The 19703-nt window shown below is 45.8% G+C and overlaps 1 protein-coding gene across 7 annotated transcripts in view; it reads left to right on the top strand.

Moving 5' to 3' along the window:
• The window catches only part of DTNB (dystrobrevin beta), a 131832-nt gene that overhangs the window by 36435 nt on the left and 75694 nt on the right, over positions 1–19703 (top strand). For 6 of the 7 annotated variants that reach the window (XM_063153272.1, XM_063153271.1, XM_063153276.1 and 3 more), the window contains 3 exons: positions 680–804; positions 16681–16758; positions 19035–19130. In XM_063153272.1, coding sequence (XP_063009342.1) covers positions 680–804; positions 16681–16758; positions 19035–19130 — 299 coding nt within the window. The remainder of the gene's footprint in view (positions 1–679; positions 805–16680; positions 16759–19034; positions 19131–19703) is intronic. The other variant, XM_063153277.1, reaches the window with a different exon arrangement.

The raw sequence follows: 19703 nt of genomic DNA on the forward strand, positions 1-19703 counted from the left end.
CCAGTCTCTCCTGTGCTTGTTCCCCTAGAAATCACGGGCTCACCTGTGCTTATTACCAGAAATCCCTGTCTCACCTGTGCAGTCCCCTCTCATCTGTGCTGTTCCCCAGCAATCCCCTCTCGCCTGTACGATCCCATTTCCCCTGGTTTTCCCCAGCAATCCCATTTCCCCTCAACAATCCCTGTCTCACCTGTATAATCCCGTTTTCCCTGTTTTTCCCCAGCAATCCCATTTTCCCTGTGCAACCCCATTTCCCCTGTACAACCCCATTTCCCTGTTTTTCCCCTGTACAATCCCATTTTCCCTGTACAATCCCATTTCCCTGTACAATCCCATTTCCCCTGTACAACCCCATTTCCCCTGTACAACGCCATTTCCCCTGCACGACCCCATTTCCCCTGTTTTTCCCTTGTACAATCCCATTTCCCTTGTACAACCCCATTTTCCCTGTTATTCCCCAGCAATCCCATTTCCCTGTACAATCCCATTTCCCCTGTACAATCCCATTTCCCTGTACAATCTCATTTCCCCTGTACAATCCCATTTCCCTGTTGTTCCCCTGTGCTGTCCCCTCTCACCTGTACAATCCCCTCTCCCCAGTACAACCCAATTTCCCCTGTTTTTCCCCCGTACAACGCCATTTCCCCGTCCAAGCCCGTTTTCCCCGTTTTTCCCCCAGAAATCCCCGGCCAAGAAGCTGACCCACGCCATCAGCCGCTCCCTGGGCTGCGTGCCCAGCCGGGACCCGCCGCGCCCGCTGTTCCCCGAGCAGCCCGAGCGGCCGCTGGACCTGGCACACATCGTGTGAGTAACCCTGAGAGACCCCCTGAGACCCCCTGAGACCCCCTGAGACCCCCTGAGACCCCCTGAGACCCCCTGAGACCCCTGAACCACCTCTGAACCCCCCTGAACCTGGCACACATCGTGTGAGTAACCCTGAGAGACCCCTGAGACCCCCTGAACCTCCCCTGAGCCCCCTGACCTGGCACACATCGTGTGAGTAACCCTGAGCCCCTCTGAGACCCCCTGAAACCCCTGAACCACCTCTGAACCCCCCTGAACCTCCCTGGACCTGGCACACATTGTGTGTGTAACCCTGAGCCCCTCTGAAACCACTGAAACCCCCTGAACCTCCCCCTGAACCCCTCTGGACCTGGCACACATCGTGTGAGTAACCCTGGACCCCTGTGAAACCCCCTAAGACCCCCTGAACCCCCCTGGACCTGGCACACATCGTGTGAGTAACCCTGAACCCCTCTGAACCCCCCTGAGACCCCCTGAACCTCCCCCTGAACCCCCTGGACCTGGCACACATCGTGTGAGTACCTGAGACCCCCTGAGACCCCCTGGACCTGGCACACATCGTGTGAGTAACCCTGAACTCCTCTGAAACCACCTGAGAGCCCCCTGAACCCCTAAACCCCCTCCTCAGCCCCTGAGCTCCCTCCTGCCCCCCCCGAACCTGTCCCCCATTTTGTGAGTCCCCCTGTGCCCCCTCCCCAGCCCTGGGCCTCCTCCTGACCCCTGAGACCCCTCCTGATCCCCCCAAACTTCAGCCCCATGGTGTGAGTACCCCTGAACCCCCTCCCCACCACTGAACCCCCTGCTGTTGGATCAGGCCCTGATTTCTCATTTATTTAAATGAAATTATCTAAACAGCACCATGGAGCAGCCCAGGGCCCTCGCCCTCACACCCATGTCTCCTCTCCATGGCATTGTTGTCACCCTGCTGTTGGATCAGGCTCTGATTTCTCATTTATTTAAATGAAATTATCTAAACAGCACCATGGAGCAGGCCAGGGCCTCACATCCAGGTCCCCTCTCCATGGCATTGCTGTCACCCTGCTGTTGGAGGCATGGGTTGGATGGAAAACCTCTGCACTGGTGCTGGTTTCAGCAGCCTGAGGTCTCTCTGCTCCCCCACTTTGTCACATTTCACCTCCAAAGTACAAACTGAGACACACAGACCCAACCAAGCTCAAGTCAGTCTGCAGATAAACCTCAGTGTCCTGCAGGGGCTGGGGAAAACTGTTCCCATCTGTAGGAGAGGGTGAGGAGCAGCACTGGGATCCAATTCCCAGCCCACCACTGCCTTTCCTTCCTGATCCATCACTGCCTTTCCCTCCTGATCCATCACTGCCTTTCCTTCCTGATCCATCACTGCCTTTCCTTCCTGATCCATCACTGCTTTCCTTCCTGATCCATCACTGCTTTCCCTCCTGATCCATCACTGCCTCTCCCTTCCCAACCCATCACTGCCTTTCCTTCCTGATCCATCACTGCTTTCCTTCCTGATCCATCACTGCCTTTCCCTCCTGATCCATCACTGCCTTTCCTTCCTGATCCATCACTGCCTTTCCTTCCTGATCCATCACTGCCTTTCCTTCCTGATCCATCACCGCCTTTCCTTCCTGATCCATCACTGCCTTTCCTTCCTGATCCATCACTGCCTCTCCCTTCCCAACCCATCACTGCCTTTCCTTCCTGATCCATCACTGCCTCTCCCTTCCCAACCCATCACTGCCTTTCCTTCCTGATCCATCACTGCCTTTCCTTCCTGATCCATCACTGCCTTTCCTTCCTGATCCATCACTGCCTTTCCTTCCCAACCCATCACTGCTTTCCTTCCTGATCCATCACTGCCTTTCCTTCCCAACCCATCACTGCCTTTCCTTCCTGATCCATCACTGCTTTCTTTCCTGATCCATCCCTGCTTTCCTTCCTGATCCATCACTGCCTTTCCTTCCTGATCCAACACTGCCTTTCCTTCCTGATCCATCACTGCCTTTCCTTCCTGATCCATCACTGCTTTCCTTCCTGATCCATCCCTGCTTTCCCTCCTGATCCATCACTGCCTTTCCTTCCTGATCCATCACTGCTTTCCTTCCTGATCCATCCCTGCTTTCCTTCCTGATCCATCACTGCCTTTCCTTCCTGATCCATCACTGCTTTCTTTCCTGATCCATCACTGCCTTTCCTTCCTGATCCATCACTGCCTTTCCCTCCTGATCCATCACTGCCTCTCCCTTCCCAACCCATCACTGCCTTTCCTTCCTGATCCATCACTGCTTTCCTTCCTGATCCATCACTGCTTTCCTTTCTGATCCATCACTGCCTTTCCTTCCTGATCCATCCCTGCTTTCCTTCCCAACCCATCACTGCCTTTCCTTCCTGATCCATCACTGCCTTTCCTTCCCAAACCATCACTGCCTTTCCTTCCTGATCCATCACTGCCTTTCCTTCCCAACCCATCACTGCCTTTCCTTCCTGATCCATCACTGCCTTTCCCTTCCCAAACCATCACCGCCTTTCCTTCCTGATCCATCACTGCTTTCCTTCCTGATCCATCACTGCCTCTCCCTTCCCAACCCATCACTGCCTTTCCTTCCTGATCCATCACTGTCTTTCCTTCCTGATCCATCACTGCCTCTCCCTTCCCAACCCATCACTGCTTTCCTTCCTGATCCATCACTGCCTTTCCCTCCTGATCCATCACTGCCTTTCCCTCCTGATCCATCACTGCCTTTCCTTCCTGATCCATCACTGTCTTTCCTTCCTGATCCATCACTGCCTCTCCCTTCCCAACCCATCACTGCTTTCCTTTCCCCCCTGGCATTGCCTTGGAAGTGGCAGGAGCTCACTGTAGCCCTAAATCTGGATTTAGGAGAGGGCCCAGCTCAGCCTCACCACAAACACCTTTTGTTTCCAGTCCCATAGATTGGAATCCACTCACCTTTTTCCCTGTAGGCTGGGCACCTGCTGCAGGGACATGGGGACAGGGCTGGAACATGGGGACAGGGACATGGGGACAGCTCCTGCAGGGACAGGAGGGACATGGGGACAGGGCTGGGACAGGGACATGGGGACAGGGGTGGGCAGCTCCTGCAGTGGTAGGGACGGTGGGGACATGTCACACCTCCTGCAGGGACTGGCACTAGGGACAGGGACAGCTGGCCGGCCACTCCTGGCAGCAGCTCAGAGGCATCTGCTGTGCACTGCCAGCTTTAATTAAATGTGAACCCAGTGCCCTGAAAAGCAGAGGATGGGGACATGGGGCCTGCTGGCCCAAGGACAGCTCTGGGACAGCAGCACTGACCCATGCAGGAACCCTGGGAGCAGGGATTGATATCCCAGGGACATCCCAGGGACAAAAGGGACCCGCTGGGGTCTGTGTGAGGGACATGAGGCCTTGGGGCTGCTGTGACACCACTGAAAGAACAAAAATAGCAAAACACCCAAAATAACAATAAATCCCTCTGGTTTGAGGGGCTGTAGGCAGGGGAGGTTCTCTGCTGGAACCCAGCTCCAAGCAGGAATTGCTGCAGGCCCCAGGGAGTCACTTTTGGGGTGCCCAGGGGCTGATTGTGTTTGATTTGGGTGAGGGAATCAGCACCTGCAGCAGCATCAGCACCCACAAACAAACAGGGGGAGAGACTGCAGAAAAGCTGAGCCCTTTCCCCCTTTCCCTTTCCCTTCCCCTTTTCCTGGATTCTGTGTCTGGTGGGAGATTCCTGGCTGTTGCAGGGCAATTCCATGCAGATCATGGTTGGGTTTGGGTGTCAGCTCAGAGGCTGCTGCCCCTTTTCTAGGCTGGCAGAGTGTGGCATGGGGAATGGTGGCACCTGGAGGTTGGGTGGGGTTGGTAAAGCACAGGTGGTGCTGGCATGGATCACTTTTTTTCTGGGAGGAATCACTCAAAGTGCTCCATCACCTCTGTGGGGTTTGGGATCTGGCTCCAGACCCACCTAATGTAAATTTCTGACATTAAATCTTTGGTTTTGAAGTGTCATGGAGGTGGCACAGCCACCCCATGGCAGGGCTGGATGGGATTCGGGAATGAGGAATTGTTCCCTGGCAGGGTGGGCAGGCCCTGGCACAGGGTGCCCACCCTGGATCCCTGGCAGTGCCCAAGGCCAGGCAGGACACGGGGACACCCTGGGACAGTGGCAGTGTCCCTGCCATGGCAGGAGCAACCTCTGGGCTTGGTTTTTCCAGGAGTGGCTTTCTGCTGTTCCACTGCAGAACTGGGAGCAAGGGTGGGGGAACAGGATCTGGGATCTGGAGCAGGATCTGGGATCTGGAGCAGGATCTGTAGCAGGATCTGGGGTCTGTGGCAGGGTCTGGGAGCAGGATCAGGATCTGTAGCAGGATCAGGATCTGGGATCTGTAGGAGGATCTGGAACAGCAGCAGGATCTGTAGCAGGATCTGGGAACAAGAGCAGGATCTGGGAACAAGAGCAGGATGTGGAGCAGGATCTGGAGCAGATCTGGGACAGAATCTGTGACATGATCTGGGATCTGTAGCAGGATGTAGGACAGGATCTGGGAGCAGGATCAGGATCTGGGAGCAGGATCAGGATCTGTAGCAGGATGTAGGACAGGATCTGGGAGCAGGATCAGGATCTGTGGCAGGATCTGGGAGCAGGATCAGGATCTGTAGCAGGATGTGGGACAGGATCTGAGATCTGTAGCAGGATCTGGAACAGGAGCAGGATCTGGGACAGGATCTGGCATCTGTAGCAGGATCTGGGATCTGTAGCAGAATGTGGGACAGGATCTGGGATCTGTGGCAGGATCTGTAGCAGATCTGGGATCAGGAGCAGGATGTAGAGCAGGATCTGTGGCAGGATCAGGATCTGTGGCAGGATCAGGAGCAGAATCTGGAACAGGATCTGAGATCTGGAGCAGGATCTGGGACAGGAGCAGAATCTGGAACAGGAGCTGGGATCTGTAGCAGGATCTGTAGCAGGATCTGGAACAGGAGCTGGGATCTGTAGCAGGATCTGTAGCAGGATCTGGAACAGGAGCTGGGATCTGTAGCAGGATCTGTAGCAGGATCTGGAACAGGAGCTGGGATCTGTAGCAGGATCTGTAGCAGGATCTGTAGCAGGAGCTGGGATCTGTAGCAGGCTGTGTGTCAGGATCTGGGAGCAGGAACAGGATGTGGGACAGGATCTGCCTCTTCCATTTAGTGCAAGGAATCCTCCCTGTGAGCCTGGGGGCACAGAATTCCCTGAGTGGTCCTGGCAGTGCCCAAGGCCGGGCTGGGGCACTGGGAGGGATCCCTGCCCACGGCAGGGTGGCACTGGACGATAAGTTTTATATTTTTATAGTAATTTATTTTAAATTAACTGATCCCTGGCAGTGCCCAAGGCCAGGCTGAAGCACTGAGAGGAATCCCTGCCCATGGCAGGGGTGGCACTGCAAGATAAGTTTTGCACTTTTATGTTAATTTATTTTAAATTAACTTATTCAGGGGGAAGGATGGGGTGAAATATAAGCAGGAGGTCAGTCAGGTTGGACTCAGTGAGCCTGGGGGTCTTTTCCAGGCTGGTTTTTCATTCTGCGATCCTCTTTTTGTTTCTTTCTTTGTTTGTTTGTTAAAGAACTCCTCCTGGGCAGCTGGGGGCTGTTTCCCTCCCTCCAGCAGAGGAACACGGGGTAGACTTAGGAAACATTTGTAAGAAATGAAAATTTAAAAAGGAGGAAAATTCAAACTAAAACTAAAAAAAAAAAAAAAAAGAAGAAAAAAAATAATAAAAAATATTAAGACATTTTTTTAGGCTGTGAAAACTTAAAAAGCAGGAAAATTAAAACTAAAATTAAAAAAAATTGAAAAATTATTGAAAAAATAATAAATAATAATAAGGCGTATTTTGATGCAGTTGCTGGGAAAACTTAAAACCCAGGAAAATTAAAACTAAAACTAAAAAATTTAAAAATGTAGAAAATTATTGAAAATTAATAAATAATAACAATAAGATAATAAATTATAATAATAAGACATATTTTGAGGCAGTTGTGCAAAAATTTAAAAAGCAGGAAAACTAAAAGAATATTGAAAAAATAATCAATAATAATAAGAAAACATATTTTGAGGCAGTTGCTGTGAAAACTTAAAAAGCACAAAAATTGAAACTAAAAAACCGCCAAAATTTTAAAAATAATTCAAAAATTATTTTAAAAATAATTGAAAAAATAATAATAATAATAAGACATATTTTGAGGCAGTTGCTGCGAAAACTTAAAAAGCAGGAAAATTAAAACTAAAACTAAAAAAATTGAAAAAAATATTAAAAAATTAATAATAAGACCTATTTTGAGGCAGTTGCTGCAGGAAAATTAAAACTAAAAAAAAAAATTGAAAATTTATTAAAAATAATAAATAATGAGACATATTTTGAGGCAGTTGCCGCGAAAACTTAAAAAGCGGGAAAACTAAAACTAAAACTAAAAAAACAACCCAAATTTAAAAACTAATTTTAAAATAATTTTTAAAATAATAAATAATAAGATATATTTTGAGGCAGTCGCTGCGAAAACTTAAAAACTAGGACAATTAAAACTAAAATATAGTAATAATAGTAATAGTAATAGTAATAGTAATAGTAATAGTAATAATAATAATAATAATAATAATAATAATAATAATAATTATTATTATTATTATTATTATTATTATTATTATTATTATTATTATTATTATTATTATTATTATTATTATTATTATTATTATTATTATTATTATTATTATTTGCTGCAAAAACTTTAAAAGCAGGAAAAAGAAAATTAAAATTTAAAAAAAAATTGCAAAAAAATTGCAAACCCAATAACCAACACTAACAATCCCCATTTGGAGGCCGGCTCCCCCCGGAGCGTCCCGAGCGCGCTCTGGGGGCGGCGCTGGCGGGGCCGGGCCGTGCGCGCTCCCGCCGCGGCCCCGCTGCCATGGAGACGGCGCGGGGTGCGCGCATCCATCCCCGGGATGGAGCCGGGCCGGGATGAGCGGCGGCGGCAGCGGGCACCGGGCAGGGCAGGTGGGTGCCCCGGGGTTGGGATGGCACCGGGCAGGGCAGGTGGGTGGCCCCGGGCTTGGCCTGGGTCTGGTTCGTTCCTGGTCCGGTCCTGGTTCGTTCCTGGTTCGTTCCCGGCCCAGTCCTGGTTCGGTCCCTCCGGGCGGCTCCGGGCCCGCTCCGGTTCCTCCCGGCCGGGCTCGGCCCGAGGAGCGGCGGGACCGGCCCGGAGCGGGGTCCGGCTGCTGGGAACGGCCCTGGAGCGGCTCCCGGGGCCGGGGGTAGCGCTTGGAGCGGTGTAGGGTCGGCTCCGAGCTTTGTAGGGTCGGTTCCGAGCTGTGTAGGGTTGGTTCCGAGCTGTGTAGGATCGGCTCCGAGCCTTGTAGTGTTGGTTCCGAGCTGTGTAGGATCGGCTCCGAGCTGTGTAGGATCGGCTCCGAGCCTTGTAGGATCGGTTCTCTGAGCTTTGTAGGGTCGGCTCCGACCTGTGTAGGGTCGGTTGTCTGAGCCCGCTCCGAGCCGTGTAGGATGGGCTGCCTGTGCTTTGTGGGATCGGTTCTCTGAGCTTTGTAAGATCGGCTCCCCGAGCCTCGTAGGATCGGCTCCGAGCCTCGTAGGATCGGTTCTCGGAGCGTTGTAGGGTCGGCTCCGAGGGATGCAGGAGGATCCCCCCGGACAGGAATGCAGGAACAGCTTGGGGGCACGGAGGAGCCATCCTGAAAGGGATGGAGAGGCTGCTTGGACAGGGGTGACCTCGGGGTGTGTTTGGGGTGAGCTCAGGGTGTGCTCAGGCTGTTCTTAGGGTATGTTTGGGATGTGCTTGGGGTGTTTTTGGGGTGTTTTTGGGGTGTGCTGGGGCTGTTCTCATGCTGTTCTCAGGGTGTGCTCGAGGTGTTCTTGGAGTGGTTTCGGGGTGAGCTCAGAGTATGTTTGGGGTGTTTTTGGGGTGTGCTCGGGCTGTTCTCACGCTGTTCTTGGGGTGAGCTCAGGGTGTGTTTGGGGTGTGCTCGGGGTGTTCTTGGGGTGTTTTTGGGGTGTGCTCAGGGTGTTCTCATGCTGTTCCTGGGGTGAGCTCAGGGTGTGTTCGAGGTCTGCTCAGGGCATGTTTGGGGTGTGCTCGGGGTGTTCTTGGGGTGTTTTTGGGGTGTGCTCGAGGTTTGCTCAGGGTATGTTTGGGATGTACTCAGGATGTGCTCAGGGCGTTTTTGGGGGGCTCTTGGGGTGTTTTGGGGCTGGTTTTGGGGTGTGCTCAGGGTATGTTTTTTGGGATGTGCTTGGGGTGTTTTTGGGGTGTGCTCAGGGTATTTTTGGGGTGTTCTTGGGCTGTTCTCGGGATCTCTGTCCGGGCAGCCCAGCACAGGGAACACCCTAAACATTCCCTTTCCCTTTCCCCATTCCCCAGCTCAGAGCAGGGCAGAGCAGAGCCCCAGCTCTGAGCAGGGAGCCTGATTTTTTCTTTGCCAAATCCTGATTTTCCCTTACCCATCCCTGATTTTTCCTTCCCAATCCCGAGGGGATTGGGGCACGGTGCCCTCTGCCCAGGTGCTGCTGCTCCATTTCCCAGCTGGGAGCAGGAATTGGCTGTGAGGTAAAATCCAGCGGAGGTTTGGGGATAAAACGGCTCAGAAACTCGGCAATGAATTACAATAATTACAATAAATTAAATAATTACTTGTGCAGTGAATTGTATTGATCAGCTCCAGGTGTTGCAGTAGTCCTCAGGGATTGATTTTCCTCAGTTCTCGTCTGTAAAATCCCAATTATCTGTTTATACTCTTGGGTTTGTGATTGTTCTTTAACTTCTCTTTGATTTATTTCTGACACTGGAACAGAATCACCTTCAACTCTCTTTAAAATTGCAACAAACCCAGTGAAATTAACACTGAAATTTGTCATTCCCGCTGCTAAAATCCCCTGAACTTGCAGTTTCCCAGAGGACAAATCAATCCCTGATCCTCCTGCCCAGGCACGCGGAGCAGGCAGGTAGAGAGGAGGCACTGCCAGATCCCAGCACCTTGGAAATGTTGGAAATGTTGGAAATGTTTCCCTTTGGCAAAAACCGAGGCTGCTATTTTGGGATGAGACGTCTCTAACCTACATTGTTGCTGGATTACAAGTTGTTTGTGATTTTTCTCTGCCTCCCTTTGTGGGAAGGGAATGGAGCCCCAGGAAGGGCTGAGGGAGCTGGGAAGGGAATGGAGCCCCAGGAAGGGCTGAGGGAGCTGGGAAGGGAATGGAGCCCCAGGAGGGGCTGAGGGAGCTGGGAAGGGAATGGAGCCCCAGGAGAGGCTGAGGGAGCTGGGAAGGGAATGGAGCCCCGGGAGAGGCTGAGGGAGCTGGGAAGGGGCTCAGCCTGGAGAAAAGGAGGCTCAGGGGGGCCCTTGTGGCTCTGCACAAGTCCCTGACAGGAGGGGACAGCCAGGGGACAGGGACAGGACAAGGGGAAATGTCCCCAAGCTGGGCCAGGGCAGGCTCAGGGTGGACACCAGGAGGAATTTCTGCATGGAAAGGGTGCTCAGGCCTTGGCAGGGGCTGTCCAGGGAGGTTTGGAGTGCCCATCCCTGCAGGTGGCACCTGGATGTGGCACTCAGGGGACAAGGTGGGCACTGGGCACAGCTGGCACTGGATGGGCTGGGAGGGATTTTCCAGCCTCAGGGATTCTGGAATTCTGGGGCTGTCCAGGGAAGCAGAGCCACCCTTCTCACCCCAGGCCCCTGCTGAACAAAGTGCAGGACTTGGCTGCTTCCCACTGTGGGACAGAGCAGGGATCAATCTGCCCCATTCCCATCTTCCAATCTTCCCATATTATTTCCATATCCTCATAGTCCCATGTAATTCCCACATTCCCATATTATTCCCATATTCCCATATTCCCACATTCCCATTTCATATGGTTGCTCCCAGGATTTCCCCATATTCCCATATTCTGCCCAATTCCCACATTCCCATAATATTCCCGCATTCCTATATTCCCATATTTCTATATTCCCATATTCCTACATTGCCACATTCCCATATTCCCACATTCCCACATTTCAATTTCAGTTTTCCTGGAAGTGGCTCCCAGGATTTTCCCATATTCCTATATTCTGCCCAATTCCCACATTCCCATGTTATTCCCATATTATTCCCATATTACCACATCTCCATATTCTCATATTTCCATATTTCAATTTCAGTTTTTCTGGAAGTTGCTCGCAGGATTTTCCCATATTCTGCCCAATTCCCACGTTCCCAAACTCCCATATTCCAATATTTCCATATTCCCACATTCCCACATTATTCCCACACTCCCACATTCTAACATTTCCATATTTCTGTATTCCCATAGTCCCATATTCCTATATTATTCCCACATTCCCATTTCATTTTCCTGCAAGTTTCCCCCAGGATTTGCCCAGGATGAGGTGATGATCCCCAGCTGACCCCCCCCAGTTTTTATCCCATTTTTAGGGAGCTGCTGCAGCCTGAGCCCTGCCAGCCCTTGCTGCTCTCCCTGCACCAGTCTGGCTGCTGCCTTTAACCCATCCCTGGATTTTTCTTTTCCATTCCTGATTTTTCCTCGCCAATCCCTGATTTTTTCCTTACAAATTCCTGGTTTTTCCTTACCCATCCCTGATTTTTTCTTCCCAGTCTCTGATTTTTCCTCACCAATCCCTGACTTTTCCTCACCAATCCCTGAATTTTTCCTTACCCATCCCTGATTTTTCCTTACCAATCCCTGATTTTTCCTTACCAATCCCTGATTTTTCCTTGCCAATCTCTGATTTTCCCTTAGCAATGCCTGATTTTTCCTTACCCATCCCTGATTTTTCCTTACCAATCCCTGATTTTTCCTTGCCAATCTCTGATTTTCCCTTAGCAATGCCTGATTTTTCCTTGCCAATCCCAGATTTTTCCTTACCCATCCCTGATTTTCCATTCCAATCCTGATTTTTCCTTGCAAATCTTAATTTTTCCTTACCCTTTTCTGATTTTTCCTTGCCCATCCCTGATTTTCCCTTCCCAATCCCTGATTTTTCCTTACCCATCCCTGATTTTTCTTTACTAATCCCTGATTTTTCCTTCCCAATCTCTGATTTTTCTTTACCAATCCCTGATTTTTTTCCTTACTCATTCCTGATTTTTCCTTACCCATCCCTAATTTTTCCTTAGCAATCCCTGATTTTTCCTTGCCAATCCCTGATTTTTCCTTCCAATCTCTGATTTTTCCTTGCCAATCCCAGATTTTTCCTCACCAGTCCCTGCTTTTCCTTGCCAATCCCTGGCTTTTCCTTACCCATCCCTGATTTTTCCTTACCAATCTCTGATTTTTCCTTACCAAACTATGGGAGGGATTTAATTAATTTAATCCCTCCTTTAATTCATTTAATTCCTCCCGTGTCCAAACTGTGAATATTCACATTCCTCCTCGCCCTGGGGTGGTGGCTGGAGCAGAAGCGCTGCAGGGCCTTTGTCACCTGCTCCCAAAATCACCTTTTCCTCCTCAGCCTCGTCCCATTTGCACAATTAATTAATTATTTAACTCATTAATTAGCACAGCCTGGGAAATGAGGTTACCCCAATTTCCAGGGGTTTGTTCCTGGCTCAGAAGGGAAACTGAGGCAGTCCCAGCAGCACAGAGCTGCTCTGGGTCGCTGAGATTTTGTTTAAAAATCTCTTTTTATTGAGATATATTCTATTCTATTCTATTCTATTCTATTCTATTCTATTCTATTCTATTCTATTCTATTCTATTCTATTCTATTCTATTCTATATATATATTACAGATAGATAATGTATCCATATATAATATAAATGTAATAATTCATAATATCATATCATATCATATATCATATCATATCATATCATATCATATCATATCAATAGAATTAATTACAAATAAATATATTTATTTACACATATATTATAAAAATATAAATATATATAAAAATATATTTTATAAATAAATTTTTATAAATATTTTTATTTAAAATATAAAAAATATTTTATATTAAATATTTATAAAAATATATAATATAATATAATATAATATAATATAATATAATATAATATAATATAATATAATATAATATAATATAATATAATATAATAATAATGAATTATAAATATATTTATTTACATATATATTATAAAATATATATTAAAATATATAAAAATATATTTTTGTATATAAATAATTTTTATTTAAAATATAAAAATATTTCATATAAATATTTATAAAAATAAATAATATAATATAATATAATATAATATAATATAATATAATATAATATAATATAATATAATATAATATAATATAATATATAATATAATTATAATGAAGTATAAATAAATATATTTATTTACATATATATTATATATAAAATATATATAAATATATATTTAATATTTTATATTTTTAATATAAAAATTTTTATAAAATATTTATAATAATATATACCCTATATATTTTATATATTATTCTATTAATATTATATTATGATATTATAATATATTACATATTATTATATATGTTATTATATGATATTATAAGAAATTATGTACTAAACTACACAAAAGAAAGAAAGGAGACATCAGAAGGCTAGAACAAGAATGACAATAAAAACCTGTGACAGATTCAGCGAGTCCAGCACAGCTGGCTGTGATTGGCCATTAATTAAAAACAATTCACATGCTGGGTAAACAATTCTCCAAATCACATCCCAAAGCAGCAAAACAGGGAGAAGCTAGAGCTTCTAAGAGAAAAATCCTGGAAATATACATATTCCTCCAAAAATAGCTATTCTGGAAATGTACATTCATTTCACTGACCATTCCCATCACTGACCATTCCCCTCACTGACCATTCCCTGCTGACCATTCCTCTCACTGACCATTCCCCTCACTGACCATTCCCTGCTGACCATTCCCCTCACTGACCATTCCCCTCACTGACCATTCCCCTCACTGACCATTCCCTGCTGACCATTCCCCTCACTGACCATTCCCTGCTGACCATTCCTCTCACTGACCATTCCCCTCACTGACCATTCCCCTCACTGACCATTCCCCTCACTGACCATTCCCCTCACTGACCATTCCCTGCTGACCATTCCCCTCACTGACCATTCCCCTCACTGACCATTCCCTGCTGACCATTCCCTGCTGACCATTCCTCTCACTGACCATTCCCCTCACTGACCATTCCCCTCACTGACCATTCCCTGCTGACGATTCCCTGCTGACCATTCCCCTCGCTGACCATTCCCCTCACTGACCATTCCCTGCTGACCATTCCCCTCACTGACCATTCCCCTCACTGACCATTCCCCTCACTGACCATTCCCTGCTGACCATTCCCTGCTGACCATTCCCCTCACTGACCATTCCCTGCTGACCATTCCCTGCTGACCATTCCCCTCACTGACCATTCCCCTCGCTGACCATTCCCATCACTGACCATTCCCATCACTGACCATTCCCTGCTGACCATTCCCCTCACTGACCATTCCCCTCACTGACCATTCCCTGCTGACCATTCCCATCACTGACCATTCCCCTCACTGACCCTTCTTCTACCTCAATAGTTTGGATTCCTGGTGAAGTTATCAAGCCACAAAAATCCCTCCTCGGCAGCTGAATCCTGAATATTTTTCATTGAACTATTCATTTCGATAGTAAAAAACCTGATTTAAGTATTTTAGGTGTTTCCTGTTGGTTTTCCTGCCCTCTGTCAGGATCCCTGTCTATTTCCATTTGTATTTTCTCCTCTCTAACAGGATCCCCATCTGTTTCCATTTGTATTTTCTCCTCTCTCACAGTCTCCCTGTCTGTTTTTGGTTGTTCCCATTTGTATTTTCTCTCTCATACAGTCTCACTGTCTGTTTTTGGTTGTTTCCTTATTGGTTTTTCTCCTCTCTAACAGGATCCCTGGCACTTCTGGGTTGTTTTACTGCTCTCTAACAGGATCCCTGTCCGTGTTGGGTTGTTTCCTTTTGTATTTTCCCCTCTCTAACAGGATCCCTGTCTGTTTCCTAGTTGGTTTTCCTGCTCTCTGACAGGATTCCTGGCAGTCCTGGGTTTCTCTGACAGGATCCAGGTGGTTTTTCTGCTGTCTAACAGGATCCCTGTCCATGTTAGGTTGTTTCATTTTGTGTTTCCTGCCCTCTAACAATATCCCTGTATATCCTGGGTTGTTTCCTTGTTGGTTTTCCTGCCCACTAACAGCATCCCTGGCAGTGCTGGGCTGTACATGATGGTTTTTCTCCTCTCTAACAGGATCCCTGTCTGTTTTGGGTTGTTTCCATTTGTATGTTCTGCCTCTGACCATGTCCCTGTCTGGTTTTGGGTTATTTCCTTGTGTATTTTCTCCCCTCTCACCGTGTCCCTGTGTGTTTTGGGGTCATTTACTTGTGTATTTTTTGTCTCTCACCGTGTCCCTGTGTGTTTTGGGTTATTTCCTGGTTGTTTCTCTGCTCTCTGACCCCATCCCTGTGTGGTTTTGGGTTATTTTCTGGTTGTTTCTTGCTCTCTGACCCAATCCCTGTGTGTTTTTGGGTTATTTTCTGGTTGTTTCTTGCTCTCTGACCCAATCCCTGTGTGTTTTGGGTTATTTTCTGGTTGTTTCTTGCTCTCTGACCCAATCCCTGTGTGTTTTGGGTTATTTCCTGGTTGTTTCTCTGCTCTCTGACCCCATCCCTGTGTGGTTTTGGGTTATTTTCTGGTTGTTTCTCTGCTCTCTGACCCGATCCCTGTGTGTTTTTGGGTTATTTTCTGGTTGTATTTCTGTCTCTCACGGTGTCCCTGTCTGTTTTGGGTTGTTCCCATTTGTATTTTCTGTCTCTCACTGTGTCCCTGTGTGTTTTGGGTCATTTCCTTGTGTATTTTCTCCCCCCTGACCATGTCCCTGTGTGTTTTGGGTTATTTTCTGGTTGTTTCTCTGCTCTCTGACCCGATCCCTGTGTGTTTTTGGGTTATTTTCTGGTTGTTTTCTGTCTCTCACGGTGTCCCTGTGTGTTTTGGGTTGTTCCCATTTGTATTTTCTGTCTTTCACTGTGTCCCTGTGTGTTTTGGGTCATTTCCTTGTGTATTTTCTCCCCCCTGACCATGTCCCTGTGTGTTTTGGGTTATTTTCTGGTTGTTTCTCTGCTCTCTGACCCGATCCCTGTGTGTTTTTGGGTTATTTTCTGGTTGTTTTCTGTCTCTCACGGTGTCCCTGTGTGTTTTGGGTTGTTCCCATTTGTATTTTCTGTCTTTCACTGTGTCCCTGTGTGTTTTGGGTTATTTTCTGGTTGTTTCTCTGCTCTCTGACCCAATCCCTGTGTGTTTTTGGGTTATTTTCTGGTTGTTTCTTGCTCTCTGACCCAATCCCTGTGTGTTTTGGGTTATTTTCTGGTTGTTTCTCTGCTCTCTGACCCGATCCCTGTGTGTTTTGGGTTATTTTCTGGTTGTTTCTCTGCTCTCTGACCCGATCCCTGTGTGTTTTGGGTTATTTTCTGGTTGTTTCTTGCTCTCTGACCCAATCCCTGTGTGTTTTTGGGTTATTTTCTGGTTGTTTCTCTGCTCTCTGACCCAATCCCTGTGTGTTTTTGGGTTATTTTCTGGTTGTTTCTTGCTCTCTGACCCAATCCCTGTGTGGTTTTGGGTTATTTTCTGGTTGTTTCTTGCTCTCTGACCCAATCCCTGTGTGTTTTTGGGTTATTTTCTGGTTGTTTCTCTGCTCTCTGACCCAATCCCTGTGTGTTTTTGGGTTATTTTCTGGTTGTTTCTCTGCTCTCTGACCTGATCCCTGTGTGTTTTGGGTTATTTTCTGGTTGTTTCTTGCTCTCTGACCCAATCCCTGTATGTTTTTGGGTTATTATCTGGTTGTATTTCTGTCTCTCACGGTGTCCCCGTGTGTTGCAGCCCCCCCAGGCCCGTGGCTAACATGAACGAGGCCCTGGTCACCCACGTGTCCTCGGGAGCGCCCACGCCAACCAAAAGGTACCGGGGGCTCACCTGGCCAGGGGGTGCCAGGGGGTGCCAGGGGTGCCAGCTGGGCATGGGAGGGGTGCCAGGGGTGCCAGGTGTGCCAGCTCTCTGGCAGGATGCCCTGCAGGAGCTGCCCTCTCCAAGAGCTCCTGAGCAGGTTTTGCCTTCCCCAGCTGGAATTGTGTGCCAGGTGCCCCCCTGTCCCTGTGGCACCTCCCAGGTGTGCCAGCTCAGCTCCTGGGGCTGGGAATGGTGCTGGGGATGAGCTCTGGCAGGGCAGGAAAGCCCTGAGTGGGGCATGGCAGAGCTGGGTAATAAATAAATAAAAATAAATATTAACAATATAAAAATAATATAAAAAATAATATAAAAATAATATAAAAATAATATAAAAATAATATAATATAATATGATATGATATGATATGATATGATATGATATAATATAATATAATATAATATAATATAATATAAATATAATATAATATAATATAATATAATATAATATAATATAATATAATATAATATAATATAATATAATATAATATAATATAATATAATATAATATAATATAACATAATATAATGTATCCCTGCCGAGCAGTGAGGTGCAAGCTGTGCTTTGCAGAGCTGGGGAATAAATAAATATAAATAAATACAAAAAATTATATAAATAAATCTTATGAATAAATAAATAAATAAATAAATATTCCTGCTGAGCAGCATGATGCAGGCTGTGTTTGGCAGAGCTGAGTAATGAATAAATATAAATATATATAAAATAAATACAATAGTATAAATAAATGATAGAACAATAATACTATTCTATAAAGTAGAAATAATTTAATTCTATAATATTATAAATAAATTATAGAAAAATAGTATTATTCTATAATTATAATAAATACATTATAGAATAAATAAATATTATATTATATATAAATAATTAAATGTTCCTGCTGAACAGCAAGGTGCAGGCTGGGCTTGGCAGAACTGGGTCATAAATAAATTAAAATTAATATATAAATAAATATAATATTGTAAATAATTGATAGAATAATATTACTCTATAATTGTAAATAATTAAATTCTCTAATACTATAAATAGATGATAGAATAATAATATTGTTCTATAATTATAATAAATATGTTATAGAATAAAAATATTATATTATATATTATATTATATTATATTATATTATATTATATTATATTATATTATATTATATTATATTATATTATATTATATTATATTATATTATATTATATTATATTATATTATATTATATTATATTATATTATATTATATTATATTATATTATATTATATTATATTATATTATGTTATATTATATTATGTTATATTATGTTGTGTTATATTATGTTATATTATGTTATGTTATATTATGTTATGTTATATTATATTATGTTATATTATATTATGTTATATTATATTATATTATGTTATGTTATGTTATGTTATGTTATATTATGTTATATTATGTTATATTATGTTATATTATATTATATTACATTACATTACATTACATTACATTACATTACATTATATTAGTTAAATATTCCTGCCAAGCAGCGAGGTGCAGGCTGTGCTTGGCAGAGCTGGGTAGTAAATAAATATTAAAAAATATATATAATATATAATATATAATATATAATATATAATATATAATATATAATATATAATATATAATATATTCTGGAATTCTGGGGTTCTGGAGCTCTGGAATTCTGGAGTTCATGGTTAGGGTTCTGGAGTTCTGGGGTTCTGGAGCTCTGGAATTCTGGGGTTCTGGGATTCTGGAGTTCTGTGGTTCTGGAATTCTGGGGTTATGGGATTCTGGCGTTCTGGGGTTCAGGAATTCTGTGGTTCTGGGGTGCCCTGGCTCCCTGCCTGGGCCATTTCCAGGCCCCCTCTGTAATCCCTCCCAGCCCATCCAGTGCCAGCTGTGCCCAGTGCCCACCTTGTGCCCAGCCCAGGGCACTCAGTGCCACATCCTGGTGCCACCTGCAGGGATGGGCACTGCCAACCTCCCTGGGCAGCCCCAAGGCCTGAGCACCCTTTCCATGCAGAAATCCCTCCTCATGTCCAAAAGGAAGAGGCAGAGAAGCAGAGAGGGTGGCATTGTGCCAGTACCTGGCTGTCCCCAGTGTCCCTTCCCATTGTCTGGGCGGCAGCAGTGCCCTCACAGATCCCATCCCCACATTTCACAAGTTTTCCCGAACTTACGGAATTTCTGTTGTTGTTTTTCTGCTCTCCCCGCCCCTGCCAGGTGCCAGCCCAGCAGCAGCAGCAGCAGCCCCGAGCCGTGCCGGGAGGAGCACGCCCTGATTGCCACCTTTGTGAGGCACCTGAGGAGCGGGGCACGGTCAGTGCCAGCCCGGGGACACACAGGGGACATTGGGGACACACAGGGTGTCCCTGATTGCCACCTTTGTGAGCCCGGGGACACACTGGGGACACACACGGGGGTGGCCCTGGGTCCCTCCCGGACCAGGCACTGAGATCCCCTCTCACAAATTCTGATTGATCCCAAATGGGTTCGTTCCTTCACCTCTCGCTGTGATCCTGCTGGAATCTCACACCAAATTTCCCCTGCTGGGATCTCATCTTTTCCCCCAAATTTTCCCCTGCGGGAATCTCATAATTTTCCCCAAATTTTTCCCCTGCTGGAATCTCATCTTTTCCCCTAAATTTCCCCCTGCTGGGATCTCCTCTTTCCCCAAACTTCCCCCTGCTGGAATCTCATCTTTGTCCCCCTGTTGGAATCTCATCTTTTTCCCCAAATTTCCCTCTACTGGAATCTCAGATTTCCCTCTGGTGGAATCCCATCTTTCCCCAAATTTCCCCCTGCTGGAATCTCAACTTTCCCAAATTTTCCCCTGTTGGAATCTCAGCTTTTCCCCCAGATTTCCTCCTCCTGGAATCTCAGATTTTTCCC

The sequence above is a fragment of the Melospiza melodia genome, chromosome 3, assembly GCF_035770615.1.
Source record: "Melospiza melodia melodia isolate bMelMel2 chromosome 3, bMelMel2.pri, whole genome shotgun sequence".
NCBI lineage: Eukaryota > Metazoa > Chordata > Aves > Passeriformes > Passerellidae > Melospiza > Melospiza melodia.